At 57.2% G+C, this 26,005-nt stretch overlaps 1 protein-coding gene across 1 annotated transcript in view; it reads right to left on the bottom strand.

Moving 5' to 3' along the window:
- Positions 1 to 25,713, bottom strand: part of LOC132808797 (rho GTPase-activating protein 33-like) — a gene marked incomplete at its 3' end in the record, with an annotated part of 46,650 nt that extends 20,937 nt beyond the window's left edge. Inside the window, exons 1-2 of the mRNA XM_060822251.1 lie at positions 25,639 to 25,713; positions 7,464 to 7,564 (exon numbers count right to left, since the gene is read on the bottom strand). Of these exons, the coding sequence (XP_060678234.1) occupies positions 7,464 to 7,535 (72 nt within the window). The remainder of the gene's footprint in view (positions 1 to 7,463; positions 7,565 to 25,638) is intronic.
- Between the last annotated feature and the right edge of the window lie 292 nt (positions 25,714 to 26,005).

The following is a 26,005-nucleotide window of genomic DNA, read 5'->3' as shown; positions in this document are numbered from 1 at the left end:
AGGGGCTGGAGGGGGTTACAGAGATAGGGAGGGGGTGTAGGGACTGGAGGGGGTTACAGAGATAGGGAGGGGGTGTAGGGGCTGGAGGGGGTTACAGAGATAGGGAGGGGGTGTAGGGGCTGGAGGGGGTTACAGAGATAGGGAGGGGGTGTAGGGGCTGGAGGGGGTTACAGAGATAGGGAGGGGGTGTAGGGGCTGGAGGGGATTACAGACATAGGGAGGGGGTGTAGGGGCTGGAGGCGATCTGGAGCTGAAGCCAGTGTAGATGACAGTGTATAAGTTACTCAGTACAGCAGACATTCGGAGCCCAGATCAAAGGGGGGCAACTGAGACTTCTGTAATTCTAAGAAGATCCCCAAGAAACTGTAATACCTCCAGGTCAGAGCACACTGTACATTTCTAACATCCAATATTGACGATCCAACAGTGAACTGTGCAGTACAACCCCAAAACACAACTCACTAACATTCACCCGACATCAGAGGGTCAGTGCTGAGGGAGTGCCGCACTGTCAGAGGGTCAGTGCTGAGGGAGGGGGCACTGTCGGAGGGTCAGTGCTGAGGGAGTGGGCTCTGTCGGAGAGTCAGCGCTGAGGGAGTGGGCACTGTCGGAGGGTCAGTGCTGAGGGAGTGGGCACTGTCGGAGGGTCAGTGCTGAGGGAGTGGGCTCTGTCGGAGGGTCAGTGCTGAGGGAGTGGGCACTGTCGGAGGGTCAGCGCTGAGGGAGTGGGCTCTGTCGGAGGGTCAGCGCTGAGGGAGTGGGCACTGTCAGAGGGTCAGTGCTGAGGGAGTGGGTCACTGTCGGAGGGTCAGTGCTGAGGGAGTGGGCACTGTCGGAAGGTCAGTGCTGAGGGAGGGGGCACTGTCGGAGGGTCAGTGCTGAGGGAGGGGGCACTGTCGGAGGGTCAGTGCTGAGGGAGGGGGCACTGTCGGAGGGTCAGTGCTGTGGGAGGGGGGCACTGTCGGAGGGTCAGTGCTGAGGGAGGGGGCACTGTCGGAGGGTCAGTGCTGAGGGAGTGGGCACTGTCGGAGGGTCAGTGCTGAGGGAGTGGGCACTGTCGGAGGGTCAGTGCTGTGGGAGGGGGCACTGTCGGAGGGTCAGTGCTGAGGGAGGGGGCACTGTCGGAGGGTCAGTGCTGAGGGAGTGCCGCACTGTCGGAGGAATGTGGTTGTGTGTTCAGACTGGAGTCTGTGGGATGATGAAAAGCCCGAACTGACCCCCATCGGGGGGGGAGCTGCCCCACGGCTCTGGCAGCATTTGGTGTAGGTTACTGATGTGGACGGCAGGTGGATGGTTTGGTTTGTTCAGGCTGGTAGTGTCACTCACCCTCACTCCCGTCCAGCCGTCCTGCTCCTCAGCTTGGGTGTTCGCCTGGGATGGGGGTGTGGGTAGGAGGGTGGGAGTCGCTGTGTGGGGGTGGGAGCACTCAGCTCCCCAGTGTGTCCCCCCCCCCTGTCAGTAACCATGCGGATCTCCTGACGGCCCCTCACTGTCAGGGGGACAGGAGTGGTCTCTGAATCACGGTCTCCCCCTTCTCGCATCTCATTCCAGTGAGCACGAAGGAGCCTTGTGTGTGTGTCTGTGTGTGTGGGTGTGTGGGTGGGTGTGTGTGTGGGTGTGTGTGTGTCTGTCTATCTGTGTCTATGTGTGTCTATGTGTGTGTGTGTGTTTGTATGTGTGTGTGTGTGTGTGTATCTGAATGGGTCTGTCCCTGTCTGTCTCTCTATGTGTTTGTGTGTGTGTGTGTGTGTGTGTGTGTGTCTGTGTCTGTGTGTGTTTGTGTGTCTGTGTGTGTCTCTATGTCTGTCTGTGTGTGCTTCTGTGTGTGTATATCTGTGTGTGTGTCTGTGTCTGTGTATCTGTGTGTGTGTGTGTGAGTCTGTGAGGGTGTCTGTGTGTGTGTGTGTCTGTGTGTGTGTGTATCTGTGTGTGTGTGTGTGTGTGTGTGTATATCTGTGTGTGGGTGTGTGTCTGTGAGGGTGTGTCTGTGTGTGTGTGTGTGTGTGTGTGTGTGTGTGTCTTTGTGTGTGTGTGTGTGTGTGTCTGTGTGTGTCTGTGTGTGTGTGTGTGTGGGTGTGTGTCTGTGAGGGTCAGGGGGGTTGGGATGAGTTGTCCCTTCTCTCACCGGTCTCTCTGCAGCTGATGTTCCTCAGGCCACTCTCTGTCAGTCGTATCGCCAGAGCGGGGGCTGCTCACCATCTCCGAGAGGACCATGGCTGGGATCTGAAGCCATCTGTGTGCCCTCGGTGTGTCTGCCCTCGGTGTGTCTGTCTGTCTGTCTGGGTGTCTGGGTGTCTGGGTGTCTCGGTGTGGTACCTCTCCCTCCTGCTCTCCTGCAGACGGCTGCCTAGGGACCGCCCCACACGCCTCTCATACAAAAGCCATTATGAGCGGGAGGCAGACAGATCCCAGCAGCTAATCCAGCGTCAGCCTCGCGCAGCTCCCCTTCCCTGCTCTCCCTCTGCCTCCCGGTGTGTCGGGACTGGCCGCCTGCTCCCAGAAAGCCAGCAGCAATCCCGGGAATCCTTCTCCCCCTCCCCCGTCCCCCCCCCCGAGCCGGGAGGGAGGGAGGCTGTGCTCAGAGCAAGGGATGGATCTCTCTGTCTTTGTGTTCCAGCCTCACAGCGTGGGAACCTGTGACAATTCACAACGCTGCACACACTCCCCCTCACACCCACTCACACTCACACCCACTCACACTCACACCCACTCACACCCACACTCCCCCTCACACACACTCACACTCCCCCTTACACCTACTCACACCCACTCACACTCACACTCCCCCTCACACCCACTCACACCCACACTCCCCCTCACACACACTCACACTCCCCCTTACACCCACTCATACTCACACCCCCTCACACACACTCACACACTCCCTCACACTCATACACTCACTCACACTCACACAACCCCCTCACACTCACTCACACACTCCCTCACACTCATACACTCCCTCACACTCTCCCTCACACTCACTCCCCCTCACTGACACTCCCCCTCACACTCACTCCCCCTCAGTGACACTCCCCCTCATATTCACACTCCCCCTCATACTCATTCACACTCACACACTCCCTCTCACTCACACTCCCCCTCACACCCTCTCACTCACACACTCCCCCTTACACTCACACACTCCTTCACACACATATACTCCCTCACACTCACTCACACTTACACACTCCCCCTCACACTCCCTCACACACACACTCCCTCACACTCATACATTCCATCACGCTCACTGACACTAACACACCCCCCTCACACTCACACTCACACTCCCTCACACACATACACTCCCTCACACTCACACTCTCCCTCACACACATACACTCCCTCACACTCACTCACTCCCCCTCACACTCACACACACTCCCTCACTCTCATACACTCCCTCACACTCCCCTCACACACTCACTCACACTTACACACTCCCCCTCACACTCATACATTCCATCACACTCACTCACACTCACAAACCCCCCTCACACTCACACTCACACTCACACACTCCCTCACACTCATACACTCCCTCACACTCCCCCTCACACAGACTCACACACTCCCCCTCACACTCACTCACACACTCAGTCACACTCATACACTCCCTCACACTCACTTACACTCACACACCCCCCTCACACTCACTCACACACTCCCTCACACTCCCCTCACACTCACTCACACTCCCCCTCACACTCACTCCCCCTCACTGACACTCCCCCTCACACTCACTCCCCATCACACTCACTCACACTCACACACTCCCTCACACTCCCCCTCACATTCACACACTCCCTCACACTCCCCCTCACACTCACGCACTCCCTCACACTCCCCCTCACACACACACTTTCCACTCATTGACACTCCCCCTCACACTCACACACTCTGCACTCACTCACAATCCCCCCTCACACTCACATTCTCTCTCTCACAGTGAGACACTCCCACACCCTCACACACTCCACCAAACACACTTCCCCTTACACACACACCCTCTCACACTCCCCCACACTCTCTGTCTCGCACACTCACACACATACTCACTTGCATACACACTCTCCCTCCCTCACACACACACCCACACACATACACCCTCACACTCTCTCCCTCAAACACTTTCCTTAACACATTGTCTCTCTCACACACACGCACCCATTCATATATTCTCTCTCAAACACACACACACACTCCCACACACACACAGACACTCACACACACACAGACACACACTCACACACACACACCCCACACACACACACACGTACACTCACACACACACACCCAGACACACACGTACAGTCACACACACACGTACACTCACACACACACACTCCCACACACACACTCACACTCACACTCCCACACACACACACGTACACTCACACACACGTACACTCACACACACACACTCCCACACACACACAGTCACACACACAGACACACACTCCCACACACACACACTCACATTCCCACACTCACATTCCCACACTCTCACACACACTCCCACACACACACTCTCACACACACACACACACACACACACACTCACTGCGTTTCCCCTGAGCCCCCTGTCCCATTGCCCCACAAGGGGGTAACACTCTCTCTGTTCCCGCCCCCAGGCTCTGGCCTGTTCCAGTCAGATCGTCCTGTCATTTGCTGAAACTCAGAGAGATCCACGGCCCCCTCCCCCCTGCTCCCACCCCCCCACCCCCACAATCCTGCACCAGCTTCCCTCGTTCACACTCCCCCCTCCATCAAGAACCAGCCGAGAGAAGTTTCTCTGAACTGACCTGGCGCCGGGTCTGTCCCTCCATAAGGAAGGGGATTGGAGCCGGACACAGTGCTCCGGGAGTTCAGTCTCCCCACACCGCCCGGACCATCGGGGGAAGACCTGCCCACTCCCCCCCCCCCCCCCACTACCCTCTCTCACTAAAGGCTGACCCTCCATCCCCTTCCCAATCCCTCGCACTCCCTGGGTGTGGAATATTTGGGATCCATGGACTGGAACTCCCAGATCCCATTGCACCATATCATCCACAAGACATAGGAACAGTTGGCCATTCAGCCCATCTAGTGTGCCTGCTGGTAACTGAGATTGTGGCTGATCTGACGGTGCTCATCTCCACCTTCCTGCCCCTTCTCTCCTTGATATCCTCGAATCCCCCCCTTCCTGAATAAAAACCCCCCTCTCTCAGCCTTAAATATACTCGATACCCCAACCCTCTGCAGGAAAATATCCCACAGACTCCCTCCCCTCGGAGAGAGAGGAAGTGCCTCCCTGTCTCTGTCTTCAATGGGGTGACCCCTTTACTCTGAGATGGTGACCCCCTGGGTCCTAGACTCTCCCTCACAAAGGGGGGAACCACCTCTCCACACCTCCCCCCATCCACCCCCCCGAGAATCCCGGACATTTCAATCAAGTCGTCTCTCGTTCATCAACTCCAACGAGTTCCAGGCCCCAACCAACTCAACCTCTCCCTCATGAGGCAGTCCCTCCGCCCCCGGGACCAGCCGAGAGAGCCTGCTCTATCTCTGCTTGGATACGAGGCCCTGAACCTGTTCACAATCTTCCAGCTGTGGCCTGACTCGTGCCTTGTATCAGTTTAGCAAGTGACCCCCTGAGTTTTATCCCCGATCCCTTTAAACCCTCCCACGACAGGGACAGCACGGGGTTAGACACAGAGTAAAGCTCCCTCTACACTGTCCCCCCATCAAACCCTCCTAGGGACAGGGAAAGCACAAGGTTAGATACAGAGTAAAGCTCCCTCTACACTGTCCCCCCATCAAACACTCCCAGGGACAGGGACAGCGCGGGATTAGATACAGAGTAAAGCTCCCTCTACACTGTCCCCCCATCAAACACCCCCAGGGACAGGGACAGCACGGGGTTAGATACAGAGTAAAGCTCCCTCTACACTGTCCCCCCCATCAAACACTCCCAGGGACAGGGACAGCACGGGGTTAGATACAGAGTAAAGCTCCCTCTACACTGTCCCCCCATCAAACACTCCCAGGGACAGGGACAGCACGGGGTTAGACACAGAGTAAAGCTCCCTCTACACTGTCCCCCCATCAAACCCTCCTAGGGACAGGGAAAGCACAAGGTTAGACACAGAGTAAAGCTCCCTCTACACTGTCCCCCATCAAACACTCCCAGGGACAGGGACAGCACGGGGTTAGACACAGAGTAAAGCTCCCTCTACACTGTCCCCCCATCAAACCCTCCTAGGGACAGGGAAAGCACAAGGTTAGACACAGAGTAAAGCTCCCTCTACACTGTCCCCCATCAAACACTCCCAGGGACAGGGACAGCGCGGGATTAGATACAGAGTAAAGCTCCCTCTACACTGTCCCCCCATCAAACACCCCCAGGGACAGGGACAGCACGGGGTTAGATACAGAGTAAAGCTCCCTCTACACTGTCCCCCCCATCAAACACTCCCAGGGACAGGGACAGCACGGGGTTAGATACAGAGTAAAGCTCCCTCTACACTGTCCCCCCATCAAACACTCCCAGGGACAGGGACAGCACGGGATTAGATACAGAGTAAAGCTCCCTCTACACTGTCCCCCCATCAAACACTCCCAGGGACAGGGACAGCACGGGGTTAGATACAGAGTAAAGCTCCCTCTACACTGTCCCCCCATCAAACACCCCCAGGGACAGGGACAGCACGGGGTTAGATACAGAGTAAAGCTCCCTCTACACTGTCCCCCCCATCAAACACTCCCAGGGACAGGGACAGCACGGGGTTAGATACAGAGTAAAGCTCCCTCTACACTGTCCCCCCATCAAACACTCCCAGGGACAGGGACAGCACGGGGTTAGATACAGAGGAAAGCTCCCTCTACACTGTCCCCCCATCAAACACTCCCAGGGACAGGGACAGCACGGGATTAGATACAGAGTAAAGCTCCCTCTACACTGTCCCCCATCAAACACTCCCAGGGACAGGGACAGCACGGGATTAGATACAGAGTAAAGCTGCCTCTACACTGTCCCCCCATCAAACACTCCCAGGGACAGGGACAGCACGGGATTAGATACAGAGTAAAGCTCCCTCTACACTGTCCCTCATCAAACACTCCCAGGGACAGGGACAGCACGGGGTTAGATACAGAGTAAAGCTCCCTCTACACTGTCCCCCCATCAAACACTCCCAGGGACAGGGACAGCACGGGGTTAGATACAGAGTAAAGCTCCCTCTACACTGTCCCCCATCAAACACTCCCAGGGACAGGGACAGCACGGGGTTAGATACAGAGGAAAGCTCCCTCTACACTGTCCCCCCATCAAACACTCCCAGGGACAGGGACAGCACGGGGTTAGATACAGAGTAAAGCTCCCTCTACACTGTCCCCCATCAAACACTCCCAGGGACAGGGACAGCACGGGGTTAGATACAGAGTAAAGCTCCCTCCTCTTCAATGACGAGGCCTGTACCTACCACAGAGAGTGAAGTCTCCTCCTTACTGAAGATATCCATGAGGGACCTCCTCCACAGAGATGCGTTTTCCATCTCCCCTCGCTGTCGGTCCCTGACAGGAACTGTCAGAGAAGAGAAACCGTTAGTGTCGGAGTCCTGAGGGAGGCTTCACTGTCCACCACCTGACACGCCCACCCCTCCCTCCCTCAGTCCCCTACATGCCCCTCCACACCTCCCTCAGCTGAGACCATAACCCGGAGCCAGGGTGGCTGTATCGGTTGGGTGGTGGAAGGCAGGGGAGGGGATTGTATTTACCCCTCACTCAACACCACGGACGAAACACACGATTCGGGTCAATGTCACGTTGCTGTTAGTGGGATCTTGCTGTGTGCGGACTGGCTGCCGTTTTCACCACCTGGGGTAACAGCCCTTCAAAAGGACTGCCCGCTTGCCCGTGGAGATTCAAGAAGTCTTGAGGCGGCGCTACAGCAATGCAAGTCCACCCGAAGCAGCACAGGTCAGTCAGGGGCACCGTGCGGAGGGCGTGAGTGTCAGAGGACCAGGCAGCGCTGAGATAAAGGCCCCCCCCCACCCCGTCCCACTGCAGAGCGAGTGGGGGCTGACCCACAGGAGGGAGGGGCAGAGGATCTGATCTGATTTCACACTGAGAGGAGGATTCCTGAGGAAGGGCTCATGCCCGAAACGTCGATTCTCCTGCCCCTTGGATGCTGCCTGACCTGCTGCGCTTTTCCAGCAACACATTTTCAGCTCTGAGTCAGCGTGTCACTGAGGACAGTGAAAAGTCCTGTTTTACCTGCAGTAGAGACAGACCGTAGCATACGAGGAACATCGGGCGAGGGGTCAGGGTGGGGGGGACCCCTTGCTCCAGGTGCAGGGACTAACATTAAATGTAAAATTTGAGAGGTCCTTTTGGAAGTCTCTAATGAGAGCAGGGAAGGAGCTGGTCTCGAACCTGTCGCTAGGTGTGTTTACACTTCCGTATCATCTCCCTGACGGAAGAGATTGGAGCCGGGGTGGGAGGGATCCTGAGGGAATCCCCAGGCAGTGGGAAGTGGGGACAGAGTCTGTGGATGTAAGGAGGGTTTGTGTGACGGACTGCGCTGTGTCCCTCACTCTCCGAAGGTCCCCTCTCCTCTCTCTCTCTCTCTCCCCTCCCCTCCCTCACATCAGGGGGTGGGTTGAGAGTGGGAGGGGAGAGAGGGAAGGGAAAGGGGGGGTGAAGAGAGAGAGAGAGGAGGGCGGAGCAGTTGCTGGACCAAGCCGTGACCCTCCAGGCCGGATGTTCTGCTTCGGTCGGAGTTGGGGAGGGCTCTTCTGGACGTGCCGAATTGCTCTAGCCTCCTGAGGATGAAGGGGCATTGTGGTGCTGTTGGGTCAATGTGAATGGATCCGGACAGACTGTTGGTTGTCCCAGGAACCTGACGTTCCGGACCTTCTCCACCTCAGCTGCGTTGTTGTAGACAAGGGGATTCTCCCACCCCCTTCTCCAACGCCTCTTCCTGAAGGCAATGAGGAACCATTCCGGTTTGCTGAGATTCAGGGAGAGATTATTATCTTCAGCCCACACCGCTGAGCCCTCGACATTGTTTGAGACCTGGCCTACAGCCGTGAGTCTCCTCGATGGACTGGAGATGGAACTTGGCCCCACAGTACAGAGGGGAGTGGAGGGAGCTGAGTGCACTGCCTTGAGGCCGCTGGTGTTGAGGATGACGTGGAGGAGGTGCTCTGCTCTGTCCTCACTGACAGCGGCTCTGTGGATCAGGAAGCTGGGTTTCAGAGGACAGGCCAGGGCCCCCAGTCTCCAGGTTTGGAGGTTAGTCTGGGTGGGATCACAGCGTTGCAGGAGGAACTCAGCTCAGTCAGTCAGAGAGAGGGAGGACGGCAGATCAGAGTCAAATCGAGCGGTGCTGGAAAAGCGCAGAGGGTCAGGCAGCCTCCGAGGAGCAGGAGAATCAGCGTTTCAGGCAGGAGCCCTCGGTATCCTCATGGCCCAGATGTTTCAGGGAGGTGAGTCCAGCCAGGGAGATGATGTCCACTCGTGAGGGAGTTAGCAGGGAACCGGGGGAGGGGAGCAGGCTGGGGCTCTGGGCACCATCACTAACATCGGAAAGCAGGTCCGGATTCTGGAGGGGAGGGGAGGGAGACGGGGGGGAGGGAGACAGAGGGAGGGGAGGGAGACAGGGGGAGGGAGACAGGGGGAAAGGAGACAGAGGGGGGAGGGAGACAGGGGGAGGGGAGGGAGACAGGGGGAGGGGAGGGAGACAGGGGGAGGGAGACAGAGGGAGGGAGACGGGGGGAGGGGAGGGAGAGAGGAGGGGAGGGAGACAAGGGGGAGGGAGACAGAGGGAGGGAGACGGGGGGAGGGGGAGGGAGAGAGGAGGGGAGGGAGACAAGGGGGAGGGAGAGAGATGGGGAGGGAGGGAGACGGGGCAGGAGACTGGGGGAGGGAGAGAGATGGGGAGGGAGAGGGGGAGGGAGAGAGATAGGGAGGGAGAGGGGGAGGGAGAGAGGAGGGGAGGGAGAGAGGAGGGGAGGGATGGTTATGTTGTAAAGTGTGTGTTTTAAGGCCTGGTCTGATGGAGCAGTAGGGAGGGGAGTATGGGTCCTACCCGTTCTGGCTGGTGATGTGTTCAGGTGTCCTGACTGTGCTGGGGACTGGGACCCAGGTCAGGGACTATTTAAAACAGCATGAGAATTCTTTATCACCCACAGCGAATTAAAAAGGCGCAGTGTTCGCTGTTGTAGACAGGAAATGGCTCATCATCTTGTGCTCTGATCTCTCGTCTCGGTGACCAGGTACAAATAGCAGCTTACAAAGTGAAGACTCACACAGTAAAGAAGAGACCCTTCAGCCCATCGAGTCTTAATCAACATTCCTCCCCCACCAGAATCCTCAGTCCCCTGCTCTACTCCCTGTAAACTCACAACCAATCCCACACACACTTGCTGAGGACCCCACCGCGACAGGCTGAATCTCCGACAATGATGAGGCAGTATATGGGAGGGAGACAGAGGTGGTGTGGTGTAAAGATACCGGTCTCTCCCTCACCCTCAGCTAGACGAAGGAGCTGGTCACTGACTTCAGGAAGCGAGGAGTCCCTGGGAGAGACCGCCACTGACAATTCGACCTTCCCATGTCGACACTGACCAAGAAAGCACCGCTACGTCTCCCCTTCCTCAGGACGTCCAGGAATTTCGGCACGTCCATAAAGATCATCAGAAAACATTCAACCCAGATCCATCACGGCAACTGCTGTGCCCAGGGATGGTGAGGAACTACAGAAGGTGGTGTGTCCATCCCAGACCATCACAGGAACCAACCTCCCATCCATGGACCCCATCTCCTGGGCCCAGTGCTGTGGAAAGGCTACGGACATCATCAGAGACCCCACCTGCCCGTCTTTCCAAACTCTCCCTTTCGGACAGAAGTTTAAACACATGGACCAACCAGTTCAGGAACAGCTTCCTCCCCGCTGTGGAACTGCCAGCTCAGAAACGCGTGTCGGTCTCGCTCTCTCTCTCTGCAGCCCTCTCGCTCTGTTCTGTCACCCTAATGCCTGGTATGACCTGTCTGTGCTGCACGCAAAACAAAACTTTTTACTGTAACAAGGGGCATATGACAACAATGCACAACCCTTCCTGACATTTCACGTAGCATCCAAATACTTTCCAAAAGTTGTGAAGTTTCCTGCCCCAACTCCCCTCCCATCCCGGGCATTCCAGGCCCCCGTCACCCTCCGGGTGAAAACGTTTATCTCCTTTAATCTTCCTGTCTTTCTCTTCAAAATTATTCCCCACTGTCACTGAGCCTTCAATTAGTCTGCTGCTCTCTCTCTCCCCCTCCTCCCGTCCATACTCCGTCACAATCGTACCCACCTCGATCAGGTCCCCCCCCCCGACTCCAGAGAAAACAATCTGAGCTCACCCAGCTCCCTTCATCGCTGAACCGCTCCACCCCAGGGGAACATCCCTGGGGAATCTCCCTCTGCAGCCCAGCCAGTGCGCACAGTATTCCTGCAAAGTCCTGGACACTTCCAACATCTCCACCTCCCTGCTCCGAGAATCTACCTCCCTGCTCCGAGAAGCTACCTCCCTGCTCCGAGAATCTACCTCCCTGCTCCGAGAATCTATAAAGGCAGGGAGGAGGAAGTGAGCACTGCCCAGAGATCAGGCTCTGAAGGAGACGTACAGCCAGTCAGGCAGCATCTGAGGAGCAGGAGAGCTAAACCTCCCAGCATTCCTGATGAAGAACTTACGCTCGGAACGTCGACTCTCCTGCTCCTGAGAATCTGACTGACCTGGTGTGTTTTTCCAGCACCACACTCTCAACTCCCACCTTCAGGGATCTGTGCTCAAAGACCCCAAGTTCCCTGTGTTCCTCATTCAGGACTCCCTTTGCCCAGTTCTGTCTCCCAGACTGCTTCCCCTCACATTGACCAGGGTGCAGCTGTGCCTGACCCATCTGTTCCTGTAACCGAACATCTTCCTCATCACTGACAACCACCCGGTCAAATAGTGAGTCATCCACAAACTCCCTCATCATCTCTCCACCCGATATTCTCACCCGCACCATTTATACAGATCAGAAACAAGAAACGAGGGACAGCACCGATCCATCTGGTACCCCGCTGCACACTGGGCTCCAGTCAGATAAACAGCCCCCCACCACCACCCTCTGGCTCCTATAATGAAGCCAAGTTTGGACCCAACTGGGCAGGTTGGCCTGGATCCAATGTTTTTCCCTTCTCCCTCAGTCACCAACGTCGCACTGATTCCAGGGCGGTGGTGAGAGCTCGATAAAACCCCATCGAGTGCATTAACATCATCCAAACACAACACAACATCAACAGAAAGTCTCACCAAGGAGAGTCCAAGGCAGGATTGAGAGCAGGATGGGTTAAACTCTTGGCTAAAACAAGGAAGCCAGTTTACCACATGGCCACACTTCCTCTTTCTAAGTTGTTGATACATCAGGACAGAGGGAAATTATTCACAACTTCCTCCTTCAGATAAACACCACACTCCAAACAATAACACAGTCACAGGCAGCACACTCCCGAAAAACAGCCCTCACCCTCCGACAGTGCCCACTCCCTCAGCACTCACCCTCCGACAGTGCCCACTCTCTCAGCACTCACCCTCCGACGGTGCCCACTCCCTCAGCACTCACCCTCCGACAGTGCCCACTCTCTCAGCACTGACCCTCCCACAGTGCCCACTCCCTCAGCACTCACCCTCCCACAGTGCCCACTCCCTCAGCACTCACCCTCCCACAGTGCAGCACTCCCTCAGCACTGACCCTCCGACAGTGCCCCCTCCCTCAGCACTGACCCACTGACAGAACCCACTCCCTCAGCACTGACCCTCCGACAGTGCCCACTCCCTCAGCACTGACCCTCCGACAGTGCCCACTCCCTCAGCACTGACCCTCCGACAGTGCCCCCTCCCTCAGCACTGACCCACTGACAGAACCCACTTCCTCAGCACTGACCCTCTGACAGTGCCCACTCCCTCAGCACTGACCCTCCGACAGTGCCCACTCCCTCAGCACTGACCCTCCGACAGTGCCCACACCCTCAGCACTGACCCTCCGACAGTGCCCCCTCCCTCAGCACTGACCCACCGACAGTGCCCCCTCCCTCAGCACTGACCCACCGACAGAACCCACTTCCTCAGCACTGACCCTCTGACAGTGCCCACTCCCTCAGCACTGACCCACCCACAGTGCGGCACTCCCTCAGCACTGACCCTCCGACAGTGCCCCCTCCCTCAGCACTGACCCTCCGACAGTGCCCCCTCCCTCAGCACTGACCCACCGACAGAACACACTTCCTCAGCACTGACCCTCCGACAGTGCCCACTCCCTCAGCACTGACCCACCCACAGTGCGGCACTCCCTCAGCACTGACCCTCCGACAGTGCCCACTCCCTCAGCACTGACCCTCCGACAGTGCCCACTCCCTCAGCACTGACCCTCCGACAGTGCCCACTCCCTCAGCACTGACCCTCTGACAGTGCCCCCTCCCTCAGCACTGACCCACCGACAGAACCCACTTCCTCAGCACTGACCCTCTGACAGTGCCCACTCCCTCAGCACTGACCCTCCGACAGTGCCCCCTCCCTCAGCACTGACCCACTGACAGAACCCACTTCCTCAGCACTGACCCTCTGACAGTGCCCACTCCCTCAGCACTGACCCTCCGACAGTGCCCACACCCTGAGCACTGACACTCCGACAGTGCCCACTCCCTCAGCACTGACCCTCCGACAGTGCCCACACCCTCAGCACTGACCCTCCGACAGTGCAGCACTCCCTCAGCACTGACCCTCCGACAGTGCCCCCTCCCTCAGCACTGACCCACCGACAGAACCCACTTCCTCAGCACTGACCCAATGACAGTGCCCACTCCCTCAGCACTGACCCACCCACAGTGCGGCACTCCCTCAGCACTGACCCTCCGACAGTGCCCACTCCCTCAGCACTGACCCTCCGACAGTGCCCACTCCCTCAGCACTGACCCTCCGACAGTGCCCACTCCCACAGCACTCACCCTCTGACAGTGCGGCACTCCCACAGCACTGACCCTCCGACAGTGCGGCACTCCCTCAGCACTGACCCTCCGACAGTGCAGCACTCCCTCAGCACTGACCCTCTGACAGTGCCCACTCCCTCAGCACTGACCCTCCGACAGTGCAGCACTCCCTCAGCACTGACCCTCCGACAGTGCCCCCTCCCTCAGCACTGACCCACTGACAGAACCCACTTCCTCAGCACTGACCCTCTGACAGTGCCCACTCCCTCAGCACTGACCCTCCGACAGTGCCCACACCCTGAGCACTGACACTCCGACAGTGCCCACTCCCTCAGCACTGACCCTCCGACAGTGCCCACACCCTCAGCACTGACCCTCCGACGGTGCAGCACTCCCTCAGCACTGACCCTCCGACAGTGCCCCCTCCCTCAGCACTGACCCACCGACAGAACCCACTTCCTCAGCACTGACCCTCTGACAGTGCCCACTCCCTCAGCACTGACCCACCCACAGTGCGGCACTCCCTCAGCACTGACCCTCCGACAGTGCCCACTCCCTCAGCACTGACCCTCCGACAGTGCCCCCACCCTCAGCACTGACCCACCGACAGAACCCACTTCCTCAGCACTGACCCTCTGACAGTGCCCACTCCCTCAGCACTGACCCACCCACAGTGCGGCACTCCCTCAGCACTGACCCTCCGACAGTGCCCACTCCCTCAGCACTGACCCTCCGACAGTGCCCACTCCCTCAGCACTGACCCTCCGACAGTGCTCACTCCCTCAGCACTGACCCTCCGACAGTGCCCCCTCCCTCAGCACTGACCCTCCGACAGTGCCCACACCCTCAGCACTGACCCTCCGACAGTGCCCCCTCCCTCAGCACTGACCCTCCGACAGTGCCCACTCCCTCAGCACTGACCCTCCGACAGTGCCCCCTCCCTCAGCACTGACCCACCGACAGAACCCACTTCCTCAGCACTGACCCTCCGACAGTGCCCACTCCCTCAGCACTGACCCACCCACAGTGCGGCACTCCCTCAGCACTGACCCTCCGACAGTGCCCACTCCCTCAGCACTGACCCTCCGACAGTGCCCACTCCCTCAGCACTGACCCTCCGACAGTGCCCCCTCCCTCAGCACTGACCCACCGACAGAACCCACTTCCTCAGCACTGACCCTCTGACAGTGCCCACTCCCTCAGCACTGACCCTCTGACAGTGCCCCCTCCCTCAGCACTGACCCTCCGACAGTGCCCACTCCCTCAGCACTGACCCTCCCACAGTGCGGCGCTCGATCATTAATGACCAAGGGTGCGTCTCATTTGGGAAGGTTAATAACTTTCTCCAAATCCCACCGTACCCAGCTGAATCTCCACTTCCTCCTTCCAGAGTTTCCATTTGTCTAATAAAAATGTTAGCTGCTTCCTCAATCAGGCACAAGGGAAACACAAAATCATTCCAATTATGGACAATCACCCCGGAACAGACCCCTTCCCATTCCCTCCCGCTCTACACCGTCCCAATGGACCCAAACCCTTCCCATTCCCTCCCGCTCTACACCGTCCCCATGGACCCAAACCCTTCCCATTCCCTCCCGCTCTACACCGTCCCAATGGACCCAAACCCCTTCCCATTCCCTCCCGCTCTACACCGTCCCAATGGACCCAAACCCTTCCCATTCCCTCCCGCTCTACACCGTCCCAATGGACCCAAACCCCTTCCCATTCCCTCCCGCTCTACACCGTCCCCATGGACCCAAACCCCTTCCCATTCCCTCCCGCTCTACACCGTCCCAATGGACCCAAACCCCTTCCCATTCCCTCCCGCTCTACACTGTCCCCATGGACCCAAACCCCTTCCCATTCCCTCCCGCTCTACACCATCCCAATGGACCCAAACCCCTTCCCATTCCCTCCCGCTCTACACCGTCCCAATGGACCCAAACCTCTTCCCGTTCCCTCCCGCTCTACACCGTCCCAATGGACCCAAACCCCTTCCCATTCCCTCCCGCTCTACACCGTCCCAATGGACCCAAACCCCTTCCCATTCCCTCCCGCTCTACACCGTCCCAATGGACCCAAACCCCTTCCCGTTCCCTCCCGCTCTACACCGTCCCAATGGACCCAAACCCCTTCCCGTTCCCTCCCGCTCTACACCGTCCAAATGGACCCAAACCCCTTCCCATTCCCTCCCGCTCTTCACCGTCCCAATGGACCCAAACCCCTTCCCATTCCCTCCCGCTCTACACCGTCCCAATGGACCAAACCCCTTCCCATTCCCTCCCGCTCTACACCGTCCCAATGGACCCAAACCCCTTCCCTGTTCAGTCCAACCCTACACTATCCCAATTGTCCTTGCATTGAAGGTGAATACAGAGGAACCTCGATTATCCGGAGGACACAGTTGGGGGTATTTTGTTCGGTTAATCGAATGCCAGATAACAGAGGTTCTCTCAGCACCAGGACCTTGCGATTTTGCTGGATAATCTGATCTTGGAAGAATCGAATGTTGGATTATTGAGGTTCCTCTGTGTGCCACGGCCCTTCCTAATTGCTGGCTGTAGATGTGTGTGTGAACATCCTGCATTCCTTGTGTCTGGACACTCACGTCTCTGAAATCAATGTTTCTGAGGTTCACGCATTGTAAAACGATCCTGTTTTCCTGTGTTATCACTGGAGGGAATGGGCTCATGTTCCCCATTTCTGCGCTCCATCTGTACTCCAGTCACTGAACCTGTCAGTAACCCTCGCTGGGCCCTGTCCATGTTATTCGTCTCTCTCCAGCTTCGCATCATCAGCTATAGCCAACTCCCTGGCTCCGGACTTGGATCCTTTGTAAATAATCCGTATCCCAACACTGCTGTTAGTGGCACTCCATCAATCCCAGTCTGGGAAGATTGTGGTCTGGTCGTAATGTCACTGGTAATTCTGAATTCCCAACATCCTGAGGACAAAGGTCTGAATCTGTCCCAGTCAGATGCTGACACGTGACTTGTATTTATAATTAGAGTAGAAAGTGAGGACTGCAGATGCTGGAGATCAGAGCTGAAAATGTGTTGCTGGTTAAAGCACAGCAGGTCAGGCAGCATCCAAGGAACAGGAAATTCGACGTTACGGGCCAGAGCCTGGTGTCCTGATGAAGGGCTCTGGCCCGAAACGTCGAATTTCCTGTTCCTTGGATGCTGCCTGACCTGCTGTGCTTTAACCAGCAACACATTTTCAGCTTGTATTTGTAATTATTCAATTGGGATATGTGTGGGTCACTAGGTGAGGATTTATTGCCCAGAGGGCAGTTCAGAGTTGAGGACAGTGCTATGGGTCTGGAGTCACATGGAGGCCAGACTAGGTGACAATGGCAGAAGGCCTTCCCTTAAGGACGTTAGAGTCATAGAGCGGTACAGCACAGAAACTGACCCTTCAGCCCAACTCCTCCATGCTGACCCAGATATCCTAAACTAATAAAGTCCCACCTGCCAGCACCCGGCCCATATCCCCCAAACCCTTCCTATTCATATACCCATCCAGATGCCTCTTAAATGCTGTCATTGTACCAGCCTCCACCACTTCCTCTGGCAGCTCATCCCATACACGTACCACCCTCTGGGGAAAAAAGTTGCCCCTTAGGTCCCTTTTATATCTTTCCCCTCTCACCCTAAACCTATGCCCCTCTAGTTCTGGACTCCCCCACCCCAGGGAAAAGACCTTGTCTATTTACCCTCTCCATGCCCCTCATGATTTTATAAACCTCTATAAGGTCACCCCTCAGCCTCCGACGCTCCAGGGAAAACAGCCCCAGCCTGTTCAGCCTCTCCCTGTAGCTCAGACCCTCCAACCCTGGCAACATCCTTGTCAATCTTTTCTGAACCCTTTCAAGTTTCACAACATCTTTCCGATAGGAAGGAGACCAGAATTGCACCCAATATTCCAACAGCGGCCTCACCAATGTCCTGTACAGCCGCAACATGACCCTCCCAACTCCTGTACTCAATACTCTGACCAATAAAGGAAAGCATCCCAAACGCTGCCTTCACTATCCTATCCACCTGCGACTCCACTTTCAAGCAGCTATGAACCTGCAATCCAAGGTCTCTTTGTTCAGTAACACTCCCCAGGACTGAGTGAAGCAGCTACGTTTTTCCAATTGACAATGGATTCGTGGCCATCAAGAAATCTTCAATTGCAGATTTTCCCTGAATTCAAATTCCAGTATTTGCCACTGCAGGATTCGAACCTGGATCCCCGGAATATTACATAGGTCTCTGGGTTAACAGTCCAGTGATTACAATAGACGTGAATACATGACCTTAAAGATAACCATTATCATAAAATCTCTTGGGTGGAAATCTGCTCCCCAGACCTGGTCTGGGCCTAAATGTGACTCCAGACCCAAACCAGGGTAACTCCTGATCACCCACTTGGCAATCAGGGATAAGCAACAAATCTGGGACCGAGACACTGATGTCTACATCACAAGGACAAAGGTTACAGAACAGAAAGAGGCCATTCATAGAATTCCGACAGAGTGGAAGCTGGTCACATGGATCACCAGATCTGCAGTGAGCCGTGGAACAGCACAGCACCCAGCCCTGCTCCTGAAATCCTGCATCTGCCCTGGATAACCCACCCACCCTAACCTGCACATCCCTGGGCACTATGGGACAATTTCCCATGGCCAATCCACCCTAACCTGCACATCCCTGGGCACTATGGGACAATTTCCCATGGCCAATCCACCCTAACCTGCACATCCCTGGGCACTATGGGACCATTTCCCATGGCCAATCCACCCTAACCTGCACATCCCTGGACACTATGGGACAATTTCCCATGGCCAATCCACCCTAACCTGCACATCCCTGGGCACTATGGGACCATTTCCCATGGCCAATCCACCCTAACCTGCACATCCCTGGACACTATGGGACAATTTCCCATGGCCAACCCACCCTAACCTGCACATCCCTGGACACTATGGGACAATTTCCCACGGCCAATCCACCCTAACCTGCACATCCCTGGGCACTATGGGACAATTTCCCATGGCCAACCCACCCTAACCTGCACATCCCTGGGCACTATGGGACAATTTCCCATGGCCAATCCACCCTAACCTGCACATCCCTGGGCACTATGGGACAATTTCCCATGGCCAATCCACCCTGACCTGCACATCCCTGGGCACTATGGGACAATAGTGAAATGTCAATTTTCCTGCTCCTGGGATGCTGCCTGACCTGCTGTGCTTTTCCAGCACCACTCTAATCTTGACTCTGATGCTCCGCAGAGATGTCCACAGGGACCAGCTGACACCATGGAGTCAGGGGGTGGAGAATGCCGGCCATCTTGGATTCGGCACGTTACCCAAACTGCGGGTCAGCCAGCGCTGGAGCCTGATGGAGACTCCCGGTGAGACTCCAGGCGAGCAGGAACTGAGCAGAGGATTCAGTGAAGGAGCATCACTGTGAAACCGAGACTCGGAAACAGGAACCGGGTAATCTGTTGTGGGTGGGTAGGTGAGAGGGCATGGAATCCCATGGAAGTGAAATCATTCCAAGCCCAAGTAAGGCCCGCTCCCCCCTCTGAGCTTGACTAGGCCACTCATCCCAGTACTCCGAGGTGATGGCACAGAGCTATTGTGACAGGTGGAGTGATATACCAGTCAATGCTCACGGGTCACAGGTTCAAACCCAACCGCAGCAGAAAGTGAAATGTTTTTAGACTGAAAACTGGAATACAAGGCTGGTCTGACAGTAACCAGGGGAGAGGGAAGGCCTATCTAGTTTACCAATGGCCTACATCTCAGGATAACGGCAAATACCACCAGCCCCACCACCACTCCCTCAGCACTGACCCTCCGACAGTGCCCACTCCCTCAGCACTGACCCTCCGACAGTGCCCACTCCCTCAGCACTGACCCTCCGACAGTGGCGCTCCCTCAGCACTGACCCTCCGACAGTGCTCACTCCCTCAGCACTGACCCACCGACAGTGCCCACTCCCTCAGCACTGATCCTCCGACAGTGCGGCACTCCCTCAGCACTGACCCTCCGACAGTGCCCACTCCCTCAGCACTGACCCTCCGACAGTGCCCACTCCCTCAGCACTGATCCTCCGACAGTGCCCACTCCCTCAGCACTGACCCTCCGACAGTGCCCACTCCCTCAGCACTGACCCTCTGACAGTGCACACTCCCTCAGCACTGACCCTCCGACAGTGCCCACTCCCTCAGCACTGACCCTCCGACAGTGCTCACTCCCTCAGCACTGACCCTCCGACAGTGCTCACTCCGTCAGCACTGACCCTCCGACAGTGCCCACTCCCTCAGCACTGACCCTCCGACAGTGCCCACTCCCTCAGCACTGACCCTCCGACAGTGCCCACTCCCTCAGCACTGACCCTCCGACAGTGCCCACTCCCTCAGCACTGACCCTCCGACAGTGCCCACTCCCTCAGCACTGACCCTCCGACAGTGCTCACTCCCTCAGCACTGACCCTCCGACAGTGCCTACTCCCTCAGCACTGACCCTCTGACAGTGCTCACTCCCTCAGCACTGACCCTCTGACAGTGCCCACTCCCTCAGCACTGACCCTCCGACAGTGCTCACTCCCTCAGCACTGACCCTCCGACAGTGCCCACTCCCTCAGCACTGACCCTCCGACAGTTCCCACTCCCTCAGCACTGACCCTCCGACAGTGTGGCACTCCCTCAGCACTGACCCTCCGACAGTGCCCACTCCCTCAGCACTGACCCTCCGACAGTGCGCACTCTCTCAGCACTGACCCTCCGACAGTGTGGCACTCCCTCAGCACTGACCCTCCGACAGTGCGGCACTCCCTCAGCACTGACCCTCTGGCCGTGCCCACTCCCTCAGCACCGACCCTCCAACAGTGCCCACTCCCTCAGCACTGACCCTCCAACAGTGCCCACTCCCTCAGCATTGACCCTCCCACAGTGCGGCACTCCCTCAGCACTAACCCTCCGACAGTGCCCACTCCCTCAGCACTGACCCTCCGACAGTGCCCACTCCCTCAGCACTGACCCTCTGGCCGTGCCCACTCCCTCAGCACTGACCCTCTGGCCGTGCCCCCTCCCTCTGCACTGACCCCCCGACAGTGCCCACTCCCTCAGCACTGACCCTCCGACAGTGCCCACTCCCTCAGCACTGACCCTCCGACAGTGCTTGTTGTGAGTGCAATGACAGTCTCTGATGGTTGGAGGCTAATGCCTGACTCTGTGGCTGGGCTATTAAAAGGAGCATCACTTCCTGCCCTGCGTGGTTTCCCGTGAACTGCAGCTATACTCTCCAGAACATCAGAGACCACCGTCTGACAACAGACACTCGGAAACCGAAGCTTCTGACTTTCAGAGAGACACTGACCCTTTGAACCAGGCCACGATCCACTCAGAGTTCTGGGCTTCGTCATCAGCTGGAGTCAGGGCGTGAAGTTACTCCAGACATCAATCAGCAAGCGACAAGAACACATTCGTAAAGAATTCCAACACCACGGGGCGCCATGGTGGGGTTTGTGAACCCAGCTGGGTGCCCTGGAGTGCCATCTCAGTGAGAATATCTCACAGCTACACCCATCATACAATTCATTAAACGTTTGTTAAAGACAACAACTCCAATCCAACCCCATCGACTGAAAGACCATCATAAGGGGATACTGGTTGGTTGGCTGATTATTGGCTTGAGGTTGCCAAAGAGACAGCTCGCTCCCAAACTTCATACTATCCCCTGGCGGGCAATTATCCACGGGGTTATCCATCTACCTGACAACACTTTCATTCACATCAAAGATGACTACTCATGACAGGTTCATTAAAGTTAAAACAAACCGGGCATTCTGAGGGAGTGGGCACTGTCGGAGGGTCAGTGCTGAGGGAGCGGGCACTGTCGGAGGGTCAGTGCTGAGGGAGTGGACACTGTCGGAGGGTCAGTGCTGAGGGAGTGCTGCACTGTCAGAGGGTCAGTGCTGAGGGAGTGGGCACTGTCAGAGGGTCAGTGCTGAGGGAGTGGACACTGTCGGAGGGTCAGTGCTGAGGGAGTGCTGCACTGTCAGAGGGTCAGTGCTGAGGGAGTGGGCACTGTCGGAGGGTCAGTGCTGAGGGAGTGGGCACTGTCGGAGGGTCAGTGCTGAGGGAGTGCCGCACTGTCGGAGGGTCAGTGCTGAGGGAGTGGGCACTGTCGGAGGGTCAGTGCTGGGGGAGTGGGCACTGTTGGAGGGTCAGTGCTGAGGGAGTGCCGCGCTGTCGGAGGGTCAGTGCTGAGGGAGTGCCGCTCTTTCGGAGGGTCAGTGCTGAGGGAGCAGGCACTGTTGGAGGGTCAGTGCTGAGGGAGTGGACACTGTCGGAGGGTCAGTGCTGAGGGAGCGGGCACTGTCGGAGGGTCAATGCTGAGGGAGTGGGCACTGTCGGAGGGTCAATGCTGAGGGAGTGGGCCCTGTCGGAGGGTCAGTGCTGAGGGAGTGGGCCCTGTCGGAAGGTCAGTGCTGAGGGAGTGCCGCTCTGTCGGAGGGTCAGTGCTGAGGGAGTGCCGCTCTGTCGGATGGTCAGTGCTGAGAGAGTGGGCACTGTCGGAGGGTCAGTGCTGAGGGAGCAGGCACTGTTGGAGGGTCAGTGCCGAGGGAGTGGGCACTGTCGGAGGGTCAGTGCTGAGGGAGGGGGCACTGTCGGAGGGTCAGTGCTGACGGAGCGGGCACTGTCGGAGGGTCGGTGCTGAGGGAGTGGGCACTGTAGGAAGGTCAGTGCTGAGGGAGTGGGCACTGTCGGAGGGTCAGTGCTGAGGGAGTGGGCACTGTCGGAGGGTCAGTGCCGAGGGAGTGGGCACTGTCAGAGGGTCAGTGCTGAGGGAGGGGGCACTGTCAGAGGGTCAGTGCTGACGGAGCGGGCACTGTCGGAGGGTCAGTGCTGAGTGAGTGGGCACTGTAGGAGGGTCAGTGCTGAGGGAGTGGACACTGTCGGAGGGTCAGTGCTGAGGGAGTGCTGCACTGTCAGAGGGTCAGTGCTGAGGGAGTGGACACTGTCGGAGGGTCAGTGCTGAGGGAGTGGGCACTGTTGGAGGGTCAGTGCTGAGGGAGTGGGCACTGTCGGAGGGTCAGTGCTGAGGGAGTGGGCACTGTCGGAGGGTCAGTGCTGAGGGAGTGCCGCACTATCGGAGGGTCAGTGCTGAGGGAGTGGGCACTGTCGGAGGGTCAGTGCTGGGGGAGTGGGCACTGTTGGAGGGTCAGTGCTGAGGGAGTGCCGCGCTGTCGGAGGGTCAGTGCTGAGGGAGTGCCGCTCTTTCGGAGGGTCAGTGCTGAGGGAGCAGGCACTGTTGGAGGGTCAGTGCTGAGGGAGTGGACACTGTCGGAGGGTCAGTGCTGAGGGAGTGCCGTACCATCGGAGGGTCAGTGCTGAGGGAGTGGGCACTGTCGGAGGGTCAGTGCTGAGGGAGGGAGCACTGTCGGAGGGTCAGTGCTGAGGGAGTGGACACTGTCGGAGGGTCAGTGCTGAGGGAGTGGGCACTGTCGGTGGGTCAGTGCTGAGGGAGTGGGCACTGTCAGAGAGTCAGTGCTGAGGGAGTGGGCACTGTCGGGGGGTCAGTGCTGAGGGAGTGGGCACTGTCGGGGGGTCAGTGCTGAGGGAGTGGGCACTGTCGGAGCGTCAGTGCTGAGGGAGTGGGCACTGTCGGAGGGTCAGTGCTGAGGGAGTGGGCACTGTCGGAGGGTCAGTGCTGAGGGAGTGCCGCACTGTCGGAGGGTCAGTGCAGAGGGAGTGCCGCACTGTCGGAGGGTCAGTGCTGAGGGAGTGGGCACTGTCGGAGGGTCAGTGCTGAGGGAGTGCCGCGCTGTCGGAGGGTCAGTGCTGAGGGAGTGCCGCTCTTTCGGAGGGTCAGTGCTGAGGGAGCAGGCACTGTTGGAGGGTCAGTGCTGAGGGAGTGGACACTGTCGGAGGGTCAGTGCTGAGGGAGTGCCGTACCGTCGGAGGGTCAGTGCTGAGGGAGTGGGCACTGTCGGAGGGTCAGTGCTGAGGGAGGGAGCACTGTCGGAGGGTCAGTGCTGAGGGAGTGGACACTGTCGGAGGGTCAGTGCTGAGGGAGTGGGCACTGTCGGGGGGTCAGTGCTGAGGGAGTGGGCACTGTCGGTGGGTCAGTGCTGAGGGAGTGGGCACTGTCAGAGAGTCAGTGCTGAGGGAGTGGGCACTGTCGGGGGGTCAGTGCTGAGGGAGTGGTCACTGTCGGAGCGTCAGTGCTGAGGGAGTGGGCACTGTGGGAGGGTCAGTGCTGAGGGAGTGGGCACTGTCGGAGGGTCAGTGCTGAGGGAGTGGGCACTGTCGGAGGGTCAGTGCTGAGGGAGTGCCGCACTGTCGGAGGGTCAGTGCAGAGGGAGTGCCGCACTGTCGGAGGGTCAGTGCTGAGGGAGTGGGGCACTGTCGGAGGGTCAGTGCGGAGGGAGTGGGCACTGTCGGAGGGTCAGTGCTGAGCTTTCTGAAGTTGAGCAGTGTTATGTTCTGCCAGAGTTCCTGGGTTAAATGTTTATCACTCAGCCAGAAAACTGATAAAGAGATAATCTGGGTCAATCGCAACTGGCTGTTTGTGGGCCTGTTCTCTGCATCGACTGGCTGCAGCGTTTCCTTCGATTACAACAGGGCTCTGTGGCAGCAATTGTTGCAAAGAGCCTGTGTGGCTGCGCACCCTGTGAGCTGTTGAAAGACCCGGCAGAATTGGCAGCGCTCCATCTCTGAGAGAAGGAGGAACACTGAGTTGGGTGAGATTACTCTGACCAGTCACTGTTCATAGAGTAAAGTGTCAGTGCTGTCAGGTGGGGAGGGGTTGGGTGGTGTGGAGGAGATGGACATCGAGTTGGGTAAGGCTGAGAGACATCGTTATATCACACAGCTTGCCAGCCGCCTCATTCCGTACATTTCACACGGAAATAACATTAAACATGCAGTTGGTGACACTGAGATACACTTGTCACTTCGAGAATTGGTCAAACCCCATCGATTATAATCTCCAGTTCTCTCACTGTCTCACACACACACTCACAGACAGATAGACACACACACTCTCCCCCACACACACACTCACTCTCTCTCTCTTACACACTCACAAACACACACTCAGTCTCTCACACATACACAGACACACACACTCTCTCACACACACATACCCACACACACTCTCACTCACTCTCTCTTACACACACACACTCACAAACACACACACACACTCACTCTCTCTCTCTTACACACACACCCACAAACACACACAGACACACACACACTCTCCCTCACACACAAACTCACTATCTCTCTCTTACACACACACACACACGGTCTCTTACACACATACTCACACAGACGCACACACTCTCTCACACACATACACACACAGACAGACAGACAGACACACAGACAGACAGACAGACACACACACACACACACACACACACACACACACTCTCTCTCTCTCACACACACACACACACACAGACAGACAGACAGAAACACACACACACACTCTCACACACACAGACAGACAGACACACACACACACACACACGGTCACACACACACACACTCACACACACACACACACACACTCTCTCTCACACACACACAAACCCTTCACAGAGCTGAAGCCAATGTAATTCTCTCACCTTAGATCTCCATCACCCCTTTGGTTGCAGACATCCTGCTCACAGCTCCGTCTCTCTCGTTCCAGGCAGTAACTGAGTTTTTTTTCAGTGATGTGAAACCACAGAGTCTTCCTCTCAATGGTGAGCAGCAGCAATTGGTGCAGACGCTCTGGTTAGGAACGACAGTTTGAGGAACCACAGTAACCTAACTTAGCAAATAAAAAGTGGAACAATGTGAATGTCAGCCTGCGCCCTCCCACAGCAGCCGCTGCGATACGCTGCAGACTTTGAAGGGACATTCCTTATCCAGTTAATACACTGGGACATTTCCAATACCCACAACCCTGGGTCTGCTGCTATCACTGAAGGCTGCTACATATCAACTCTA

Source organism: Hemiscyllium ocellatum (genome assembly GCF_020745735.1).
Source record: "Hemiscyllium ocellatum isolate sHemOce1 chromosome 38 unlocalized genomic scaffold, sHemOce1.pat.X.cur. SUPER_38_unloc_7, whole genome shotgun sequence".
Classification (NCBI taxonomy): Eukaryota; Metazoa; Chordata; class Chondrichthyes; order Orectolobiformes; family Hemiscylliidae; genus Hemiscyllium; species Hemiscyllium ocellatum.
This window is presented reverse-complemented; position numbering and strand designations above follow the sequence as displayed.